This window comes from Microtus oregoni, unplaced genomic scaffold, assembly GCF_018167655.1.
Source record: "Microtus oregoni isolate MIOR12 unplaced genomic scaffold, Mior012 000116F_ref0000321, whole genome shotgun sequence".
Taxonomy (NCBI): Eukaryota; Metazoa; Chordata; class Mammalia; order Rodentia; family Cricetidae; genus Microtus; species Microtus oregoni.
In genome coordinates this window covers 947,309-969,502 of record NW_024544745.1, presented here as the reverse complement: position 1 = coordinate 969,502, position 22,194 = coordinate 947,309, and the positions used below count along the sequence as shown (strand labels likewise).

Here is a 22,194-nt window from a genome sequence, read left to right as displayed (position 1 = left end):
CTAAGTGGAACCATGAGCCTGCCTTCTCTCTTCTGTGCTGTGGGGAGAGAAGATCGCATGTATCCCAGGCTGTTTCCAAATTCACTTTGATTTTTGATATTCATTCCTCTGTCTCATGTGCAACCATATCCAGTGATATTTTCTTTTTATTATTTCGTACTTGTTGTCCCAGAATGCAAGTCTGATGATGAATTCAATCCCCAGGACTCCATGAGGACTAAACCTCACTCCACAAAGTAGTATTATCTCAGTGAGCTCATGATCCCTTTTCACTAATTAACTGATGACAACAGTCCTTGGAGATCAGAGTGAAGCACGAAACTGTCACTCATTGAAGTTCCTGCGAATCATGCTTTCTTCATTCTACTGAGAACTTCACGGAGCTGGCATACGCGTCAGACAGAGAACATTGTGTACATCACACTAACTTAATCTTGTTTGAGTTTATCAGTAGGAACCAGAATACAAGGAACAAATAGTAGTCAGAGAAATCTAGCTGGGAGGGTATGTTTGGAAGCCAGGAGATAAAAACAGGACACAGTCAGAATAGGGGAGGCAACAGGAAACGTTCTGAAGTGATAGAGTTGTTTATTATGCTTATTTATTATGTTTATTACGCTTATGTCCAGATCCCAAGCCATACCCATTAAATATATAAAGCCTTATGTATTAATTTTGTCTCATTTAAGTTGCTGAATGTGCTAAAATATGGTACATAGACACTGAACTGTGGGGTCAGAGAGAGGAGAGAGTGTTGGCTGGAGAAGAGAATAGAAGAAAGGTAAGACTGTTGGAGGAGTAATATGGAAATGAAAGCAAATAATAAAATGAGTTATTATTCAGATTAATAAAAAGATAAAAATTCATTACTCTAACCCTGAGAAATTTAGGCAACACAATTGATTGAGACATTAATATTATCTGATGATTAATAATGGCTACATGTGACAGAATCTAGACTCATGAGTGAAGGAGTTTCTAGACAGAACTAATTGAGGTGAGAAAACCCACTCTCAACACTGACAACATTATTTCATTGCGAGAAATACTGGACTGAATTAAAAAGCACGTGAATTTATCTCTCTCTGCTGTTTGAGTGCAGATGCATTATGACCAGCTGTGTTCAGCGCATGTTCCATGATTTCCCTGTTCTAATAGACTGTACCAAACTGTGAAGCAAAATCAAGGCAGTTGCTTTTTCAGGTAATTTGTCATAGCAAACTATTATTTCAAAAGTTTAATGCAATGATCATTTAGAAAACTCTTCTACCAGTGAGCTATTGTGTGTGTGTGTGTGTGTGTGTGTGTGTGTGTGTGTGTGTGTGAGAGAGAGAGAGAGAGAGAGAGAGAGAGAGAGAGAGAGAGAGAGAGAGAGAGAGTTGGGGGGTAGAGAGAGAGAACAGAATCCTTGAAGCTAGCATTATAGGTAGGCAGTTGTACGTTACTTGATGTTGATGCTGGGAACCAATCTCAGGTCATATGCAAGAGCTGTAAGTGCTCTTAACTGCTGAGCCACCTTTCCAGCACCTCAAATTGAACGTTTAAACCACTGTGTACAATGTGTACTTAATGTGCATGCATGTGTGCCCTTTTCTTGTGTGTAGTGTATTCAACTTGTTCATGGGTGTGCATGTGTGCATGTGGGTGCATATGTTTGGCGACCAGAGGTTGACTTTAGGTGTCTTACTTGGTGGATATTCACCTTACTTTTTGAGGCAGAGTCTCTTATTGAACCTGGAGTTCATTGATTTGGTGAGGCTGACTGGAGAGTGAGCTTTGGGGATTCACTTATCTCTTTGTCTACACCCAGTGCTGTGTTACAGATGCATGCTCCTAAATCTAACTTTTACTTGGATGGATGCTGGGAATCAGAGCTCAGGTCCTCCTCATGCACAGGAGACACTTTGCACATTGAGCCCTGTCCCAGTTTCACTTGAGAAAATAGGTGGCATTAACCTGCAGATGACATTAGCATGACTTAACTAGTCAGAGCAGGAGCACTACTAGTTTAGTGGGTGCTTAGGTCATGCCAGGGACCATCCTAGTTAAATGCTTCCATACTTCATTCCACTTTTACTATAACTCTATATAAAGTCCATTCCCTCATTGTTCTGAGTCACAGATAAAAAGACCGAGGTATAGAGAGACTAAAGTGACTTGTCCAAGGAAACACATCTAAAAAAGGCTGAATCCAAAGCATAGATGGTCTATAAATAGAAGGGGATTTTTTCTACAATCTCTCCTTTACTTTCTGCTCTATCTCACTGTGAGTTAAATTGATGGTCTCGGATCTTTAGGTCCTCTCCCTGTGTTCAAGTAACCTTTGTGCAGGTTCTCAGTGTCTGTCCTCCAAACTGTAAAATCTCATCCTGAGGTCAAGAGCCAGATAGAAGCAGGGGGTGGGTACCAGTGTCTTGTCGCTGATTTTCTATACCCTCAACACAAACACTTATCAGTGCTGTTGAGATTTAATCTCTGTAGCTCATCTGTGAGACCAATTTTAATTTGGAGCCATCTGCCACAGACAAATGAGTAATTATGGCAGAGCCCAGAGGGGTAAGCCACAGGGAAAAGGTTGGCTTAGCCTCTTTCTGGATGTCTGCAGTGATGCAAGTGACCAAGAAAGAAAATTACTTGGGTGGACTGCCGGTACAATGACTGGAAGCACTACTTATCCATTGTACAAACCTTTAAACTCTTGGTACAAAGGAAGGGTGCCTTTGAGGTTATGCAGCTTCTTTGGTAACAGAAGGAAGATTGTCGCCATCTAGGCCAGATAGGGGGAGGTGATCTGTGAACCCTCCCACATACTGTACTCACGGTGCCTTGTGACCAGGGCCACGGGCCATCTGTCTTTTCGTACCATATGACAATCGCAAGTAAACTAAAGCAATAAATCAGAAAATGGTCATCACTGACCTCCGTCTAACATTCAGAGTTTTCCCAAAGTCTTTCACATATTTCAATCTTAATTCTTCCTCAAAACAGACCTCTGGGTTAGGTAGCAGGTAGCTGTTATTAGTGTCTTTCTTGATGGAATTGAACTGGCTAGCATTGAACGGTGAGTTGAACTCTGCTTTCTGTCCTCTACACTGACAGTATTCAAGTTGTCCTGATTCCTCAAAGGTCAAGGAAAAGCAAGAATGAGAGGGAATGAATATAAGTTTTGGTTCCAATCTGCAGTTAGATGAAAGAAGCTCTGGTTGGTTCTAGTCTCAGTGGGATTTTATGAATGGCTCTATTGCTATAAAACCATGAAAGCCACTTATCTGAACCAGTATCTCTCACAGAGTGAGAACTGTGCATCCCTAATGCTATGTTCAAATTATAGTAGCCTTGAGTGTGACTGTATTTGGAAAATGGGTCTTTGTAGATGCGTTTGTACACAATGATGCGATTATCCACTTAGGAAGAAGGCAATTGGGATGAATGCAGAGGAAAGGCAACGGAAGAGCACTTTGTATCTGTAGAGGCAGAGACTGGAGTGATACAAATATAAAAAGCAGGAGGGATTGTAGGCAACCCACACATCTTATCAGAAACTCCCCCAAGAAGAAATCAGCCTTACTATTACCTTCATTTCTTATTGCCCTTTTCCTTGTGAAACAATACATTTATTTTGTTTTAAGCCATCCAGTTTATGATAATTTTTAATGGTAACCATAGAGAATAAATACAGAGAGCCATATAGACATCTTATCTAGATACTAGTGGAGACAAGATTGTTAAGGTGTTGGATTCAGGCCAAAATCCTGAGGTGCTAATATTGGAGGCATGTACCAAGGAACCTGGCTTTTGACAAGTTTCCCATAATCACAACAAGCGATTCAGAGTTAGTATTGTACATTCACACAAATACCAGCCTCTTCTCTGAACTATAGCTGAATCTGCCTTCCCTGTTGACAAGGCTCCTTTAAGCGGTCCCAAAGTCAGTGGCCGGAAGGCAGTAAGCAGTCTACATAAGAAGTAGGCTGGCATCAGATGTTTAGTTGTCCCTAAATTTTGTATTCTGTGACTAATTCTAAGAGTGCTTATCTGAGAAAAAAAAAAGTAAAAGAAATCACAAAGCCCCTAAATTGTCAAATTTTACTCCCAAAGAAATAGTCTGTGGTAGGTTAAAAAGTTGGCCAAAGGGTCAGAATCTGGAGCAATACACACACACAAACACACACACACACACACACACACACACACACACACACACACACACTCACACATATACCCCGACTACATCTTTTGGGTGTGGATAGTCTACCGGAAACCCACAATTTTTATTTTAAGATTTGGTTCCTATTGAAAATTCAGGTCTCTGTATGAGTACCGATACTAGAAGCCAACAACAGCCATTTGTGCTGGGCCTTTGATCTTTATTGTAAAGTAGTTTTAATATGGCTGAGTAGGGGAGGAGTGTAGGAAGCTGTAGCCTACCAGGTGCTGTGAAAGGGCCTGATCATGCCTAGCCAATGAGGCACCAGGCAGACTCTAGGTTGGCTCCTCTGGGCCTGGTAGGCCTTAACTTCCTACAGCGGAGCATAAGGGGGAATGGGGTAAAGGAGTTACAGAGGGAATTTTGCTGCCAGCCTGGAACTTAAGACCTTGTCTACTAATGCGGGAGATGGCTCTGCTTTATCTTCCCAGTATTGATGGACGTCAGCTGTGCCTTATTTTCCAGCGTGACGAAGGGCAGCTGGCAGTGGTGCTCTGTGCCAAAGGTTTGCTGTTGCTGTTCAGATTGTGTGTGGAGGGGTGCCTTCCTGCAAATGGTCTGCCCCGCTGAACTCAAGGGCCTTAATGGGGCCTGCTTTGCTCACATTCCCGATTGCTTCCAGGTAAACCAATCTTGTTTCTGTCTCAAAGAAAGATAGGGTTCTCAAACACTGTGGCAACCTGGTAGAGTTACTCATATATGACCTATCATAGTGACTCTCGGAATAACGGAAGACAATGAAATAGTAGAAGTTCATTGTTGAGCCTGGGGCGGAGAGGACAAAGCTACTGAGGAGACTTGTGGATGGAGTTGAAGGTTCTGTACGGTTTAAACTACAGTGTTTATTTATGAGAGTGGGGCACTGACCAAGGAGGGATTATTTATGGTGGTGCATGACAAAAGGTCCCAACAAAACTGCGGCTGCACGAGTCGCCTATCCTAGGTTTCATATGTCTCATTTTATCACCATGAGCAGTTTGCTTCTGTGAGCTAAGTTTTGCTTCTGACAAGGAGAGGTCACGACGTGCACGTTAGTATAAGTTGACATGGTGCCTCCCTTCCTGACTGGCAGATCCCCAGCATTTACTACAGCAGACAAAAAGATGAGAGAAATTGGACCAGCAAACATGGATTCAGTCTACACTCACTACCCAGCTAGGAAATTGTCCTGTGCTCCCCTCTTCCTCTAGACAGTTATGTGACTAAATGTGATTGATTGCAAACCCCCCAAAAGTCCCGTTTCAAAGAAAGTCTTGTGATTTTTCTGGAAGATACCTTTAAATCCTTCATGTCCCTCAGAAAATATTTATATACCATCCCTTATCTTGTGTGCACTGGTTCAGTATGGAGAGGGTAAGCATGTGTGGTGGCTTGAAAGAAAATGACCCCCAAAGGGAGTGGCACTATTAGGAGGTGTGGCCTTGTTCGAAGAAGTGTGCCATTGTGGGGGTGGGCTTTGAGGTCTCCTTTGTTCAAGCTACATCCACTGACTCAGTTCACTTCCTGTTGCCTGCAGGTCAAGATGCAGAACTCTTAGCTCCTTCTCCAGCATCTGTCTGCCTGCGTACCACCATGATGATGATAATGGACTAAGCCTCTGGAACTGTATGCCACCCCAATTAAATGTTTTCCTTTATAAGAGTTGTAATCATGGTGTCTCTTCACAGCAATAGAAGCCCTAAGACAGCATGGAAAGACGTGGGCATTAGACTGATAGTACACAGTAAGAGGACTAGATGTTCCTAGGAATGAGGGCACCCACTAGTACAAGGTGGCATGAGATTGTTTTCAAATAAAGGAAACAGCCAGTGTGGTACAGGAACTTAGAGGTTTGTAGCTGAGAAGGCCTTCAGAAGCCTCCCAGGTGCTTAGCTAGGAGAAGGGGATACAAAACAAATCAGTTTTGATGACCTTGGTAAGATGGACTGAGTAGGAAACAAACTGAACTTCTTTTCTAAATTTCTTAGGCCTGTTGTTACTAGGGAGTTCATCTGTCTTCTATTCTTGGACCCATCTCATATTCTCTGTGCTAGGATCCTAAGATTTCCAGAGAAGCAATGAGGCCAAGTATAGGGCTTTTAAAACTCCCTTTCACCAAGGAAATTTTTTCCAACCCAGGTGTACAGGTATATAATATAGGTATACATATATTAAGTATTTACTGATACTAATGAATAAATTTATTCTAAAAAGATCTACTTTATTAAAGATGAGACCTAATTTGCATACTAATAAGATGAATGTCCTTGCTTATATTTATATAAAGAATTAAATCTTTACTGAATGTTTGATGCTGCAGAATATAGATCATTTTTGGTGATTTTGAGGGTTGAACGATATTTTAATTTTATAACCACCAGTGCTGAGAATGCTGCTATCTATAACTATATAGTATGCAATGGCAGAATTATGTTTAGGACTATTTAAGAGACTTGGATATTCTGTGCTGATCCCAAGCTAAAATCCACTAACAGATTTTTTTTTTTAATGAAATAGCTCAGTGAACAGCTCTTAAAAATCAAACATTTTAACAATCTAATCACAAGATATACTAATTTAATGCTTAACATGCTGAGGGATTATGAGAAAAATATTACTGAGTCTTTGTTTTCCATAATTATACCATTATGCTTCCATAATACCATAACCCTTGGTATGTAAAATAAAACACTGCAGTTCGATCACCCAGCCCAGCCTATCTGGGCGCTGGGTCCGAGTACTCGGGGCTCCCGGGCAGGCAGCAGTTCCTTTGTTTCTGTGGCCTGCCTGCACCAAGCAGGGTAGGCGCTTTGTTTGCGAGCTGCCCAACCAGCACGGAGGCCTGATCTTTCGGCGCCAGGAGACCCAGCATTGGGGTGAGTTTCTCGCCCACGGCGCCAGCCTGGGACGGGGAGCTCGGGGGTTCCTTGGCCCCCTGTCCTTCTTGGGCTCTCTGCAGGGCCTCTACTCCCTGGGTGCTGCCTCTTTCTTCCTGGCCCACCCAGCTTCCGTCCAGAGCCCTCCCCACTTCGGCCCCACCGCCCTCTTTTGGCGTGTGGCATCGCCCAGCCCAGCCTATCTGGGCGCTGGGTCCGAGTACTCGGGGCTCCCGGGCGGGCAGCAGTTCCTTTGTTTCTGTGGCCTGCCTGCACCAAGCGGGGTAGGTGCTTTGTTTGCAAGCTGCCCAACCAGCATGGAGGCCTGATCTCTCGGCGCCAGGAGAGCCAACATTGGGGAGAGCCAGCATTTGGTAGGCAAGGAGACCTGATCCGGTAAAAGAAGATCCATAGGGAGCATTTGGAAGAAGAGATGGGTAGACGCCAAGGCAAGAATTCGCCCAACAAGCTGAAAAGCAACATGAAGCCACCAGAAAAAAGCGACCTCACAACGGGAGGACAAGAACCCCTTAATCAAGAAGAAGGAGAAAAGATTGACTTCATGAAAGTGATTGACACCCTTAAACAGCATGTAAAAAAAGGCCTTATAGAAATGGATGAGAAATATAACAGAAAGTTTGAAGAATTGAATAAATCAGTGAATGATACCCTAGTAAACCAAGGAAAAATAATCAAACAGATAATGGAAACAGTTCAAGACCTGAAAACTGAAATGGAAGCAAAGAAGAAAACACAAACAGAGGGCCGGCTGGACATGGAAAATCTAGGTAAACGAATAGAGACTACAGAAACAAGCATAACCAGCAGAATACAAGAGATAGAAGAAAGAATCTCGGATTCTGAAGATACCATAGAGAAAATAAACACACTGATCAAAGAAAACAGCAAGTCCAACAAACTCTCATCACAAAACATTCAGGAAATATGGGACACAATAAAAAGACCAAACCTAAGAATAATAGGAGTAGAAGAAGGAGAAGAAGTGCAGCTCAATGGTCCAGAAAATATATTTCATAAAATTATAGAATAAAACTTTCCCAACCTAAAGAAAGATATACCTATGAAGGTGCAAGAAGCATACAGAACACCGAATAGGCTGGATCAAAAAAAAAAACATCCCCTCGCCATATAATTATCAAAACACAAAGCATACAGAAAAAGGAAAGAATATTAAGGGCTGGAAAGGAAAAAGGCCAGATTACTTATAAAGGTAAACCTATCAGACTTACACCTGACTTCTCCATGGAAACCATGAAAGCCAGAAGGTCCTGGATAGATGTACTGCAGAAACTGAGAGACCATGGGTGCAAGCCCAGATTACTATACCCAGCCAAGCTTTCATTCACTATAAATGGAGAAAATAAAATTTTCCAGGATAAAAACAAATTTAAACAATACGCAGCCACAAATCCAGCCTTACAGAAAGTAATTGAAGGAAAATCACTAACCAAGGAGTCCAACAATGACCACAATAACTCAGACATCTAGAGACCCTTCACCAACACAAAACAAAGAAGGGAAACACACAAACTCTACGACTAAAAAAAAATGACCGGAGTTAACAACCACTGGTCATTAATATCACTTAATGTCAATGGACTCAACTCACCTATAAAAAGGCACAGGCTAAGAGATTGGATAAGAAAACAGGATCCAACATTCTGCTGTTTACAAGAAACACACCTCAACCACAAAGACAGGCACCTACTCAGAGTAAAGGGCTGGGAAAAGGCCTATCAAGCAAATGGACCTAAGAAACAGGCAGGTGTGGCCATACTAATCTCTAACAAAGTTGACTTCAAACTTAAATCAATCAGAAGAGATGGAGAGGGGCATTGTATACTCATAACAGGAACAGTTCATCAGGATGAAGTCTCAATCCTGAACATCTAGGCCCCTAATATAAAAGCACCCACGTACATAAAAGAAACATTGCTAAAATTCAAGGCAGCCATCAAACCGCACACACTAATAGTAGGAGACTTCAACACTCCTCTCTCACCAATGGACAGGTCAATCAGACAGAAACCTAACAGAGAAATAAGAGAATTAATGGAGGTAATGAATCAAATGGACTTAACAGACATCTATAGAACATTCCATCCAAATAGGAAAGAATATACCTTCTTCTCTGCAGCTCATGGAACCTTCTCGAAAATTGACCACATAGTCGGTAACAAAGCAAACATCCACAGTTACAAAAAAATATTAGTAACCACCTGTGTCTTATCAGATCACCATGGATTAAAATTAGAATTCAACAATAATGCTACCCCCGAAAGCATACAAAGTCATGGAAACTGAACAGTCAACTATTGAACCATACCTGGATTAAGGAAGAAATAAAGAAAGAAATTAAAGTCTTCCTGGAATTCAATGAAAATAAAGAAACAACATACTCAAACTTATGGGACACTATGAAAGCAGTCCTAAGAGGAAAGTTCATAGCACTAAGTGCCCACTTAAAGAAAACAGAGAAAGCTCACATTGGAGACTTAACAGCCCACCTGAAAGCTCTAGAAAAAAAAGAAGCAGACTCACCTAGGAGGAGTAGAAGACTGGAAATAATCAAACTGAGGGCTGAAATCAACAAAATAGAAACACAGAAAACAATCCAAAGAATCAATGAAACAAAAAGCTGGTTCCTGGGGAAAATCAACAAGATTGACAAACCACTATCCAAGCTAATCAAACGGCAGAGAGAGAATTTGCAAATTAATAAGATCAGAAATGAAAAGGGGGACATAACCACAGACACAGAGGAAATTCAGAGAATCATTAGATCTTACTACAAAAGCCTATATGCCACAAAATTGGAAAATGTAAAGGAAATGGATACTTTTTTTGATAAATATCATATACCAAAGTTAAATCAGGACCTGGTGAACAATCTAAATAGACCTGTTAGTCGCGAAGAATTAGAAGAGGTTATCAAAAACCTCCCTACCAAAAAAAGCCCAGGACCAGATGGTTTCAATGCAGAATTCTACCAGAACTTCCAAGAAGATCTAATACCTATACTCCTTAATGTATTCCACAATATAGAAACAGAAGGGTCATTACCAAACTCCTTTTATGAAGCCACAATTACTCTGATACCAAAACCACTCAAAGACTCAACCAGGAAAGAGAACTACAGGCCAATCTCACTCATGAATATCGATGCAAAAATCCTCAACAAAATACTGGCAAATCGAATCCAAGAACACATCCGAAAAATTAACCATTATGATCAAGTAGGCTTCATTCCTGAGATGCAGGGCTGGTTCAACATACGAAAATCTATCAATGTAATCCAGCATATAAATAAACTGAAAGAAAAAAACCATATGATCATTTCATTAGATGCTGAAAAAGCATTTGACAAAATTCAACATCCATTTATGTTAAAAGTCTTCGAGAGATTAGGGATACAAGGGTCATACCTAAATATAATAAAAGCTATATACAGCAAGCCAACAGCTAACATCAAATTAAACGGAGAGAAACTCAAAGCCATCCCACTTAAATCAGGAACACGACAAGGATGTCCACTTTCGCCATACCTCTTCAATATAGTGCTTGAAGTTCTAGCAATAGCAATAAGACAACATAATGGAATCAAGGGGATTCAAATTGGAAAGGAAGAAGTTAAACTTTCGTTATTTGCAGATGATATGATAGTGTACATAAGCGACCCCCAAAACTCCACCAAAGAACTTTTACAGCTGATAAACAGCTTTAGTAATGTGGCAGGATACAAGATCAACTCCAAAAAATCAGTCGCCCTCTTATACACAAAGGATATGGAAGCAGAGAGGGAAATCAGAGAAGCTTCACCATTCACAATAGCCAAAAACAGCATAAAATATCTTGGGGTAAATCTAACCAAGGAAGTGAAAGATCTATTTGACAAGAACTTTAAGGCATTGAAGAAAGAAATTGAAGAGGATACCAAAAAAATGGATGGACCTCCCTTGCTCTTGGATTGGGAGGATCAACATAGTAAAAATGGCAATTCTACCAAAGGCAATTTATAGATTCAATGCAATCCCCATCAAGATCCCATCAAAATTCTTCACAGATCTGGAGAGGACAATAATCAACTTTATATGGAAAAACAAAAAACCCAGGATAGCCAAAACAATCCTATACAATAAAGGATCTTCTGGAGGCATTACCATCCCTGACTTCAAACTCTATTACAGAGCTACAGTAATGAAAACAGTGTGGTACTGGCATAAAAACAGAGAAGTCGACCAATGGAATCGTATAGAAGACCCGGATTTTATCCCACAAACCTATGAACACCTCATTTTCGATAAAGGAGCTAAAAGTATACAATGGAAGAAAGAAAGCATCTTCAACAAATGGTGCTGGCACAACTGGATGTCATCCTGTAGAAGAATGAAAATAGACCCTTATCTATCACCGTGCACAAAACTTAAGTCCAAATGGATTAAAGACCTCAATATCAGCCCGAACACACTGAACCTGATAGAAGAGAAAGTGGGAAGTACCCTACAGGAGATGGGCACAGGAGGTCGCTTCCTATGTATAACCCCAGAAGCACAGACATTAAGGGCAACATTGAATAAATTGGACCTACTTAAACTGAGAAGCTTCGGTAAAGCAAAGGACATAGTCACTAAGACACAAAGGCAACCTACTGACTGGGAGAAGATCTTCACCAACCCCACAACAGACAAAGGTCTGATCTCCAAAATATATAGAGAACTCAAGAAACTAGACTTTAAAATGCTAATTAACCCAATTAAAAAATGGGGCACTGAACTGAACAGAGAATTCTCAGCAGAGGAAGTTCAAATGGCCAAAAGACACTTAAAGTCGTGCTCAACTTCCTTAGCAATCAGGGAAATGCAAATCAAAACAACTTTGAGATATCATCTTACACCTGTCAGAATGGCTAAAGTCAAAAACACCAAGGATAACCTTTGCTGGAGAGGCTGTGGAGGAACGGGTACCCTCATCCATTGCTGGTGGGAATGCAATCTTGTGCAACCACTGTGGAAGTCAGTGTTTCGGTTTCTCAGGAAATTCGGGATCAACCTACCCCTGGAGCCAGCAATACCACTCCTGGGAATATACCCAAGAGATGCCCTATCATATGACAAAAGCATTTGTTCAACTATGTTCATAGCAGTATTATTTGTAATAGCCAGAACCTGGAAACAACCTAGATGCCCTTCAATGGAAGAATGGATGAAGAAAGTATGGAATATATACACGCTAGAGTACTACGCTGCGGTAAAAAACAATGACTTCTCGAATTTTGCATGCAAATGGATGGAAATAGAAAACACTATCCTGAGTGAGGTATCCCAGACCCAAAAAGATGAACATGGGATGTACTCGCTCATAATTGGTTTCGAGCCATAAATAAGGGCCACGGAGTCTACAATAGGTGAACCTAAAGAAGCTAAGTAAGAAGGTGAACCCAAGGAAAAACATATAGTTATCCTCTTGGCTAAGGGAAGTAGACCAAATTGCCGGGGAGAAAATTAGGATCTTGGGGGTGGGGTGGGATGGGGGTAAGTGGAGATGGGGAGAGAAAAGGTAGAAGGGAAGGAGGGGGGACTTGGGGAATCAGGAGAATTGGGATAAAGGAAAGGTGGATAGGGGAGCACGGAACCACAATTCTTAGTTAAGGGAGCCACTTTAGGGTGGGCAAGAGATTTGACCCTAGAGGGGCTCCCAAGTCCCCAAGATGAGGTTCCCAGTTAGTTCCTTGGGCAGCTGAGGATTGGGAATCTGAAATGACCCTATCCTAGAGCAATACTGACGAATATCTTGCATATCATCATAGAACCTTCATCTGGTGATGGATAGAGATAGAGACAGAGACCCACACATGAGCACTGGACTGAACTCCCAAGGTCCCAATGAGGAGCAGAAGGATGGAGAACATGAGCAAAGAAGTCGGGACCACGAGGCGTGCACCCACCCACTGAGACAGTGGAGCTGATCTACTGGGAGCTCACCAAGGCCAGCTGGACTGTGACCGAAAAAGCATGGGATAAAACCGGACTCTCTGAACATGGTGAACAATGAGGGCTGATGAGAAGCCAAGGACAATGGCACGGGGTTTTGATCCTACTTAATGAGCTGGCTTTGTCGAAGCCTAGCCAGTTTGGATGTTCACCTTCCTAGATATGGACGGAGGGGGGAGGACCTAGGACTTACCACAGGGCAGGGAACCGGGACTGCTCTTTGGACTGGAGAGGGAGGGGGAGAGGAGTGGGGGGAGGGGGAGAAAGGTGGGAGGAGGGAGAGGGAAATGGGAGGCTGGGAGGAGGTGGAAACTTGTTTTTTGTTTCTGTTTTTTTTCTTCTTTTCTTAATAAAAAAAAACAAAAACAAAAACAAACAAACAAAAAAAAAACACTGCAGTTCACATCAGTCAATAGTCCCCAGTCTGGGCTGAGAAGTGTCACTGTATATAGTGTTAGCGTGTGCAATGCAGAGGGTGCATATTGTGTGTTCAGAACCAAGGCTGCAATGAGGTTGTGTGACAGATACACCATGAATGGGCATTTCCAGAAACCCCTGACATTCACTGAATGTGCTGAGTCTGAGTCAGTTTTTACTGTTGTGCATTCAGGCGCCTTGTGATGCTGCCAATTTTTAATAGACTTAGGTTATCATTTTAAATTATGTGTGTTCGTCTGTCTATATATGGCTGTGCAAATGAGTGCAGGTGCCTGTGGAGACCAAAATAAGGGGCATAGAATAATATCCTGGAACTGAGTTACAAGTGCTCACAAGGCATTCCACTTAGGTGCTGGGAACTGAACTCAGGTCCTCTGCTAGAGCAATGCATGCTCTTTTCTTTTCTTTCTTTTTTTTTTCTTTTCTTTTGGATTTTTTGAGATAGGGTCTCTCTGTAGCCTTGGAGCCTGTTCCGGGACTCCTTCTGTAGACCAGACTGACCTTAAACTCATAGAGATTCACCTGCCTCTGCCTCCCAAATTCTGGGATTAAAGGCATGCAATGCTTGTTCTTAAAGAGCCATCTCTCCAGCCTTTGTTGCCAAACTTTTAGCAACAGCCTGATTTAGTTGAGTGATCAGAGCCTAGCAAATAAAAAGGTTTAGAAGCTATTAACTCCAATAGTTAGTGGGATCTTAAACAATTGACTTAACAATCTTGTTTCTCACTGGCAAACAGGGATGATGATGATGATGATGATAATAATAATAGTAATAAATAATAATATTCAGTTTATAGAGTTCCCTAGAGGATTAAATGAATAAGTCATATTAAGATGCTAAGCTCAGTACTGGTTACATATTACTCATTCATTAAGTTAACATTTATCAGGCATTTTTCTCTGGTAGTGTGATATAACAAGGAACAAGAAAGATGAAATCCTTCTTTTTGTTGGGGGTATTATAAATGCTGAAGGAGAAGGGGATGTAGGCATTTTAGTCAAGGAACTGTTAATCTGTCCATTCCAGATTTTCCCTCCATTTTCTACTCTGAAAATCCCAGTGCTTTGTGAGTTGTCACTTAGTTTATTTTCATTGTTCTCTTCCTAAATGCATCCGTATTAAAAGCTATGGATTTTCTTCAAGCCCAGCTTTGGTCATATTTCCTAATGCTTGAGGATGACAGATTTTCATTGTCCATGTTCATCAAGGTGCTGGTTTGTCTCTTTCTATATTTGCCCAGTTCCCTTTCCATTTTCTTTATCATGCTATAATGCAAGCAAGGTCAGAGGTTTGGCAGCTAAGCCACCTTGTCTTGGACATCCAGCCTCCAAAAATGGTTAGTAAAACAGACCCCTGCTTCATAAAGTACATCACCTCGAGCATTTCCTCCTAACAATGGAGGACAAACTAATAGAAGACATTGTAGTACTAAAGAGACAGACAAGAATAGTAAGATAATTTTCCTAATTCAGAAAGGATAAACCAGACTCTTCAGGATGGCTTCAGATCTACAAAAAGAATTGATGCAGTAAGACTAATGAGAAAAATTTTTATGTTAGGATAGAACAGTGATTCTCAAACCTGAGCATCCATCAGAATCCCCCCTGAGGGCCTGTTAAGGCACAGCTTATTGGGCAACATCCCAGAGCTTATGATTTAGTACCCTTATAGTGGGGCTCTAAGGCTTTGCAGTTTCCCTCAGTTCTCATGAAATGCTGCTGCTGCCAGTCTAGGGGCTGCAATTGGAGACCCTCTCATCTAGGAGAGTGATGACAGAGCAGGCAATACTAGTGGGGACTGGCTTAGAGAGGAAAGAAAGATGGAGGGAGAAACCATGAAGCTTGGGGATTGAATATGGGGGCAAGATTTGACTGAGAAATCAAAGATAACTGTACAAAGATACCAACTTTTGGTGACTTAGAGATTATGAGATTCATGGAAGCAAACTTGCAAACGCCTGTGAGTAGAATTCAGTCACATAGCGTGTACTAGGAAAACAAGTGAGGTTTCTCTTCGTCTTTGCACTACGGCACTCAAGGATAAAGTCTTCTTGCCTTTTTCTGTGGAAGAACAGCCTTTCAAGGAGAAAGCGCAGGTCTGGATTTGCTCTCTTTTCTAGAATGTGACTTTTGAGTACGGGAAGGAAATGAAGATATAATGGGAGGTGGTAAAGAAAGTGGAAAGAATTTACATATTCTAGACATGAAGAGCATGTCTTCGCACTGTCAAGTGTTCAATATGTATAAGTAACTAAGACCAAGAGACACAGCAAAAGAGTAAAACAGCTGGGACCGCCCAAGGAAGCTACCGAGACAACTGATAACAGTTTCTAAGACAAGCCCTCTCAATTCCAGGCTGCCAAACCTTTCCTTTGGACTCTGATGCCCTGATATTCTGACTGGTACCAACCTAGTGTGAATTCTCTTACCTGCTTCTCTCTACCGGGCTTCCTGTAGCTAAGCAGAAGCTCCACAGCGCCCACCACTTCCTTGCGGATGGCATAGAGCAATGCATCGCCCACATACACGCTATGGTTCAGCAGTAGCTCCATGATCTCCAAGTTCTCGTTCTCGATGGCAATGAGCAGGGCGTTCCTGCCCAAAGGATCCACGCAGTTGATGTTGACATTGTAGTAGATCTCAGCCTCCTGCAGTGCCTGCTTCACGGTGCCATAGTCCCCCTTCTCCACGGCACTAAGGAAGGCCTTCTCCTCAGCAGAGAGCTCCGTCTCAGCCCTCACGATTTGCAGGGGAATGCGGTCTCTGTAAGGTGAGTAATTGACCTTCTTGTAGTACAGCTGGGCCATGGCTCACATCAACTTAGAAAGCTAAGTTTGGAGGGAGAGAGAAAGAGAGAGAGAGAGAGAGAGAGAGAGAGAGAGAGAGAGAGAGAGAGAGAGAGAGAGAGAGAGAGAGAGAGAGAGAGAGAGAGAGAAGATAGTTTTAGTTACCTGAAGGTTTCAAATGGCCACTCATCAATCCCTTTCAAACGGGATTTCAAAATTTCGAAGCGTTTCAATGACATCAATGTTTCACTGTTGCTGAGGAGCAGAGCAGCAGAAACCCAGGCTTTGGTCAGAAAGACTTGGACTCGAACAGTTATTTAACACTCACCAGCCCTGTTATCTTGGATAAGTTACTCAAACCCTCTACTGCATTTGTTCCCAATATTATCCATACTAATGTTATTAGCAGTTATCAGTTATCATCTAGTGCTTACCAAATCTCATGCTAGAGAACAGCCACTACCCTGAAAAGCTACTCTGATAGTTTAAGGAGTTATGGATTATCAACCCCCCTAAAATATAGCACAAAGTCCACTGTTCTTTCCTTCCTTTTCACTGTCGAAAAATATCTCCGGGAGTACTTAATACTGATGATCAGTGCTGCTAAGTTGCTGCTTGCGTAGGGCCAGTTACTTTTGCTCTCCCGGGTTTGTGGATATTTTTGCAATCTAATTTCCAAGATTATACTTGCCACTGTCCCGGAGGCACATTTCAGACTGACATGCTGTTGTAGGAGCTGGGAGTACAGTTTAGTTGGTAGAATGCTTGGCTAACATTCACAGAACCCTATGTTTGATTGCTCACTCCACATGAGCTGGATGGGTGCATAACTGCAATCCCAACACTCAGAGGGTGGTGAAAAGAGAATCAGAAGTTCAGGGTCATCCTTGGCTTCACAGTGGGCTCAAGGCTGGCCTAGGATACATGAGACCATGTCATATATATATATATATATATATATATATATATATATATATTATATATAAATATATAAGACACACACATACACATATATGGTTTAGTGTTAAGTGCAGCCCTGCTCCTCGATGATGGTCACTGGAGAAGTATTGACTTCCACAGGACAAAGCCATCTGCAAAAGATAAGCCTGGACTAGCTCCTCAAAGCCACCCCTTATTTCTTTCTGCCACCACACCAAACTCGGAAGCTAACAGACTGGAGAATCAATTTGACTTAATTCTGAGAAATGAATGGTCTGTTTTGTCTGTGCCAGATCTAAGGTCAGATCGCACTTAATAGAACTGATGCTGAGGTGAAAACTAAATAGGTTTGTACTGAGCTCCGGCAATGTGGTTAAATTTTCTCTGAGAGACCAAGAAAAGAAAAGCACCTGTGCCTGCAATCATACGGAATGAATCACAGGGTAGAGCTCTTGTTTTGCAATTTACAGATCAATTTCTCTCCCATTCCTCATTGACTGCTTGCACTGGCCCTGTGAGGTGGGAATGATGGTACTCTTCAGGGGCAGAAAATGAGATTAGATCTATTAGCTGATTGGCTGTTCTGTCTCCACGGTCTCCAAGCCCCTCTGGAGTTAAGATGGCCTTATTTTAGTACTTTTCATTAAGGAACCATTTCAGTAGTGGAAGGAGATGGAAATGTGATAAAGAGCCCCTTGTCTCATCTCCTGGCTGTAAGGGAAGGCGAGGAACTTCCACAAACATTTACCTCGCTCTTTCAGTTAATTACAGCCCTGCTTTGGCAGAGTGAGAAGCATATATTAGATCAAGTAGCATTTGCAATTCATATCCTTGTGATCTTCTGGGAAGTTAGCGTTTGAAGATGACTGCTGGCTGCCTTTGGCCATGAACAGGCCCAAATGACGAATTGTTTCTTTGTCCAGATCTCAGAAGAGCAGGTGCTGGTTGGCTCTCTAGAGAGACTCTGCTATGTCTTTCACTAGGGTGTTGCTTAGGTTTTGTCAACTTGACACAGACTCCAGTCACCTGGAGAGAAAGGGACCCTCAAACGAGGACTAGTCTCCGTCTTAACCGAGGACTGACCTCCATCACATTAGCTTGATTGCAAATTAATATCAGAAGGCTTGGTTCACCGTGGGTGACGACATCTCTAGGGAGTTGGGCCCAGGAAACATAAGAAAAGTAGCTGAAGCTGGGTGGTGGTGGCATACACCTTTAATCACAGTCATCAGGAGGCAGAGGCAGACAGATCTTTGTGAATTCCAGGCCAGTCTGGTCTATAGAGTGAATTTCAAGACAGCCAGGGCTATATAAAGAAATACTGTCTAGAAAACAGAAAAAAATTAAAGAAAGAAAGAATGGAAAGAAGGAGGAAAGGAAGGAAGAAAGAAAGGTAGGTAGGAAGGAAGGAAGGAAGGAAGAAAGAAAGAAAGGAAGAAAAAGAAAGGTAGCTGAGGAAGCTGTGCAGAGCAAGCCAGTAATCAGCTGCTTCTATGGTTCCGCCATCTGTACCTGCTTGTTTGAGTTCCTGCCCTGACTGATGGACAGGGATCGGCAAGTGTAAGACAAATACATCTTTTCTCTTCCAAGTTCTTTTTAGTCATGGTGTTTTTCGCAGCAACAGAAAGAAAACCAGAACAGCTACTTTCAAAGAACTTAGCAGAGTCTAAAGGAAATTGGCACTCGGAGAAAGCACTTGCCACTGAACAGCATATGACTTTGATAACACTAACTTTAGCCTGCCTCTCTGCATCTGTGTCGGCATCAGAAAGTGGGAGGGGGAGAACAGGATGAGCCACCGAAGACAGACTCAGGAGCTCTCAGGCTTCTGTCACAATAACTTACTTGATCGAAGCACTTCCAGTGTGTCCGGTATCTGCTAATCCCTGTGGTGGGGGTAAGATGGCAGAACAGACCCTGTCTTCACCATTTTCACCTTCACTGCTAAAACATGTTGGAACTTTTGATCAGCCTGACTCCACTGTTTCCCCTCCACTTCCAGTCTACCCCTAATTTATTCTATGAAGCACAAATCTGATTTCATTTTGCTAATCTTTCATCATTTCTTGATCTCTCTCTCTCTCTCTCTCTCTCTCTCTCTCTCTCTCTCTCTCTCTCTCTCTCTCTGTGTGTGCGTGTGTGTGTGTGTGTGTGTGTGTGTGTGTGTGTGTACACGTGGGCATATGGAGGACCAAGATTAATATCAGATGTCTCACTTTGTGACCATCCACCTTAACTTTTGAGACAGGGTATCTCAATGAACCTTGAACTCATGAATTTGATTAGACTTTCCCATCAGCAAATTCTAGAGGTTCTCTTTTCTTTGCCTCCTAAGTGCTGGGATTATACATGTATACGCTCATGCTCAGTTTTTTTTTTTAATGTGGGTACCTGGAGATGTAAAATCAGGTTCCCAAGCTTGGATGGCAAGCACTTTACTTAGTGAGCGTCTCAGCCCCTCCAGCTAGTCTTCTAATGCAATTACCACCTTTTATAAGGCCTGCAGAGGCTTGGCTCTTGTTTACTTTTCTGACCTCTTCTTAAACTACTCATCCTAGCCACAAATGTTTAACCTATGATGACTCTTTTGATTCTTCTGTGATGCCAAGATTTTTCCAACCTAGAGACCTTTAATTCCAAATTAAATCATTTTTTTCCATGTCCTTCCATCTTTTAGTTCTTACAAATATATCACCCCTGGAGCTGCCCTCTTACGGCTCTCCAAATTAGTCCCTACCTATCCTTCTCTCTATGGCCCTGTCTTCTCCCTCTTTAATGCTTACCAAAATTTCTACTTATTTGTCTTATCAGTTCATTGTTCTTTCTAAATAGCCTTAAAGCTCAAGCTCAAGAATTGTACCAAGTCCTGGTTTTCTGGTGCCCACTCCCTATTCAGTGACTGGCACAACCTGGATACTATATTGATGCTAGATGAGTAAATAAGCCAACCTTACATACTATTTCATTATCTCTTTTCATCCCTTCTCGAGTTCTAGCCACATTGAACCATGTTCTGAACTTGTTCTTTTCGACAAGTTCTCCGCATCTGGACTTCACCTTATTCTCTCCACTTAGCTAACTTCTCCTCATATTTCAATACCTCCTCAATCATAATTCTGTTCTTTGCAAAAGTTTACCCAGTGCCTGCAGGAATTCAGCCAATCTTCCCATTCTCTACTGCTAGGTTAATCACATTTCTTCAGTGATGCCAGCTACACATTTGTCTTTCTATGACTAGGGTAACAGGACTTAAATCTCTGTACTCCCAGCACTCACATGGGTTTAGAACACGGCAGGTAGTAGTTTAAATAGGCATTTAAGGAACAAAACCAATTGGAAGTTAGCAGAATTAAGTACTAAGTAGGTGGCACTAATTTGATGCTTTGTGATCTCAGCAAGGACTGGAGGCCTTGGAAAAGGGTTCATGGAGCAAATGTTGTGCTAATTTTGGGGAGGATAAATTAAATATAGAAATGTGAGGGTCATTCTGCTCCAGAGAGGGAAGACTAAAAGTGATGAGGTTGATCATGGCTTGGCTGAGAGATTGTTGGGGACAGCAGGGAAGGCTATTTTTCAAGCTACAGCAAAATATAAGTATTAGAAGTGTAATTCATAACCTCAGTTTTCTCAGCTGAGTAGTGACCTTAAAGATTTTTGACTTTTAAGAAACCACAATAGACAAAAAGGTTGGATGAGCATTTCAGGGAGCTTTATGACCATCTTACCAAAATACCACTGTGGAGGAAACAGAAGATACGTGTATCTCAGGCAAAAATAAAATTGAAGGGGGAAAAAACCCCATTCTGTTCTCTATTATGTGCCAGGCATTATGTTGGAAGTTTGGACAATAAAGATATAAAAATAAGCCGGGCGGTGGTGGCGCGCGCCTTTAATCCTAGCACTCAGGAGGCAGAGGCAGGCGGATCTCTGTGAGTTCGAGGCCAGCCTGGTCTACAAGAGCTGGTTCCAAGACAGGAACCAAAAAGCTACGGAGAAACCCTGTCTCGAAAATAAAAAAAAAAGATATAAAAATAATCATTATAGTTTTGAATAGTTAATGTTTCCTGGGCACTGTGCCAGGTGCTGGGTCTGCACCATCACTACAACCGCTTCTAATAGTAATGAACGCAGCAAGCAGTGCCATTCATTGCATTCTTACTATGTGCCAGGTGCTAGGTACGTGGATTAAAATCACAAAGGAAGATGACACTAAACTCACGATAATTTGCGGCTTGAAGCAAGCATAATTGGATGATATATAGTCAAACCATACTCTAGCTTTTCACATTGTCTCTGGCATTTGAACTAATCTGCTGTGTTTTGTTTGCAGTAATCTGCGGTAGGAGCGTCATCATAGAATCCTTAAGTTGAAAAGCTCACCTCCAGAGTTTAGTTTGAGATTATGATATTACAGAGTGATTCTTTTGTATTAAGTCACTAAATCTCCAAAACAACCACTGGAAGCAATAAAGAATCTCATGGCTAAAATCTCGTCATAGCTTTACATGCATCCCATCATTAGAAATGTTATTATCTTGTAAATAAAAGTTTATCTGACTAGAAGGACAGAAAAGATGTGAAAAAGGGAAAAGGGAGAGGCCTCGTGTCTGACCTTGGAAAAATCTTTATGAGCATATCATTTTTAAATTTAATTAATTGATTTTTTTAACCTGACTGAAGTTTCCCCTTCATCCTTTCCTCCCATTCCCAAGACTCCCTTCTCTGCTCCCCTCAATCCACCCCTTCTCCATTTCTGTTCAGAAAGGGCCAGGCCTCCCATGGGTATTAAGAAAGCATGGCATATCAAGTCATGGTAAGACTAAGCACTGCCCCCCCCCCCCGCTTGGGCAAGGTAATTCAGTATGAGGAATAGGCTCCCAAGAGCCAGTCAAAATCTTAGGGATAGCCCATGTTTCCATTGTTAGGAGTCTCACAAATAGACCCAACTATAGAACTGT

At 41.9% G+C, this 22,194-nt stretch overlaps 1 protein-coding gene across 2 annotated transcripts in view; it reads right to left on the bottom strand.

Moving 5' to 3' along the window:
- LOC121444028 (short transient receptor potential channel 5) overlaps window positions 1-22,194 on the bottom strand; it is a 300,209-nt gene that overhangs the window by 143,454 nt on the left and 134,561 nt on the right. For both annotated transcript variants that reach the window (XM_041645758.1, XM_041645759.1), the window contains exon 2: window positions 15,941-16,339. In XM_041645758.1, coding sequence (XP_041501692.1) covers window positions 15,941-16,318 — 378 coding nt within the window. In that variant the 5' untranslated portion in view covers window positions 16,319-16,339. The remainder of the gene's footprint in view (window positions 1-15,940; window positions 16,340-22,194) is intronic.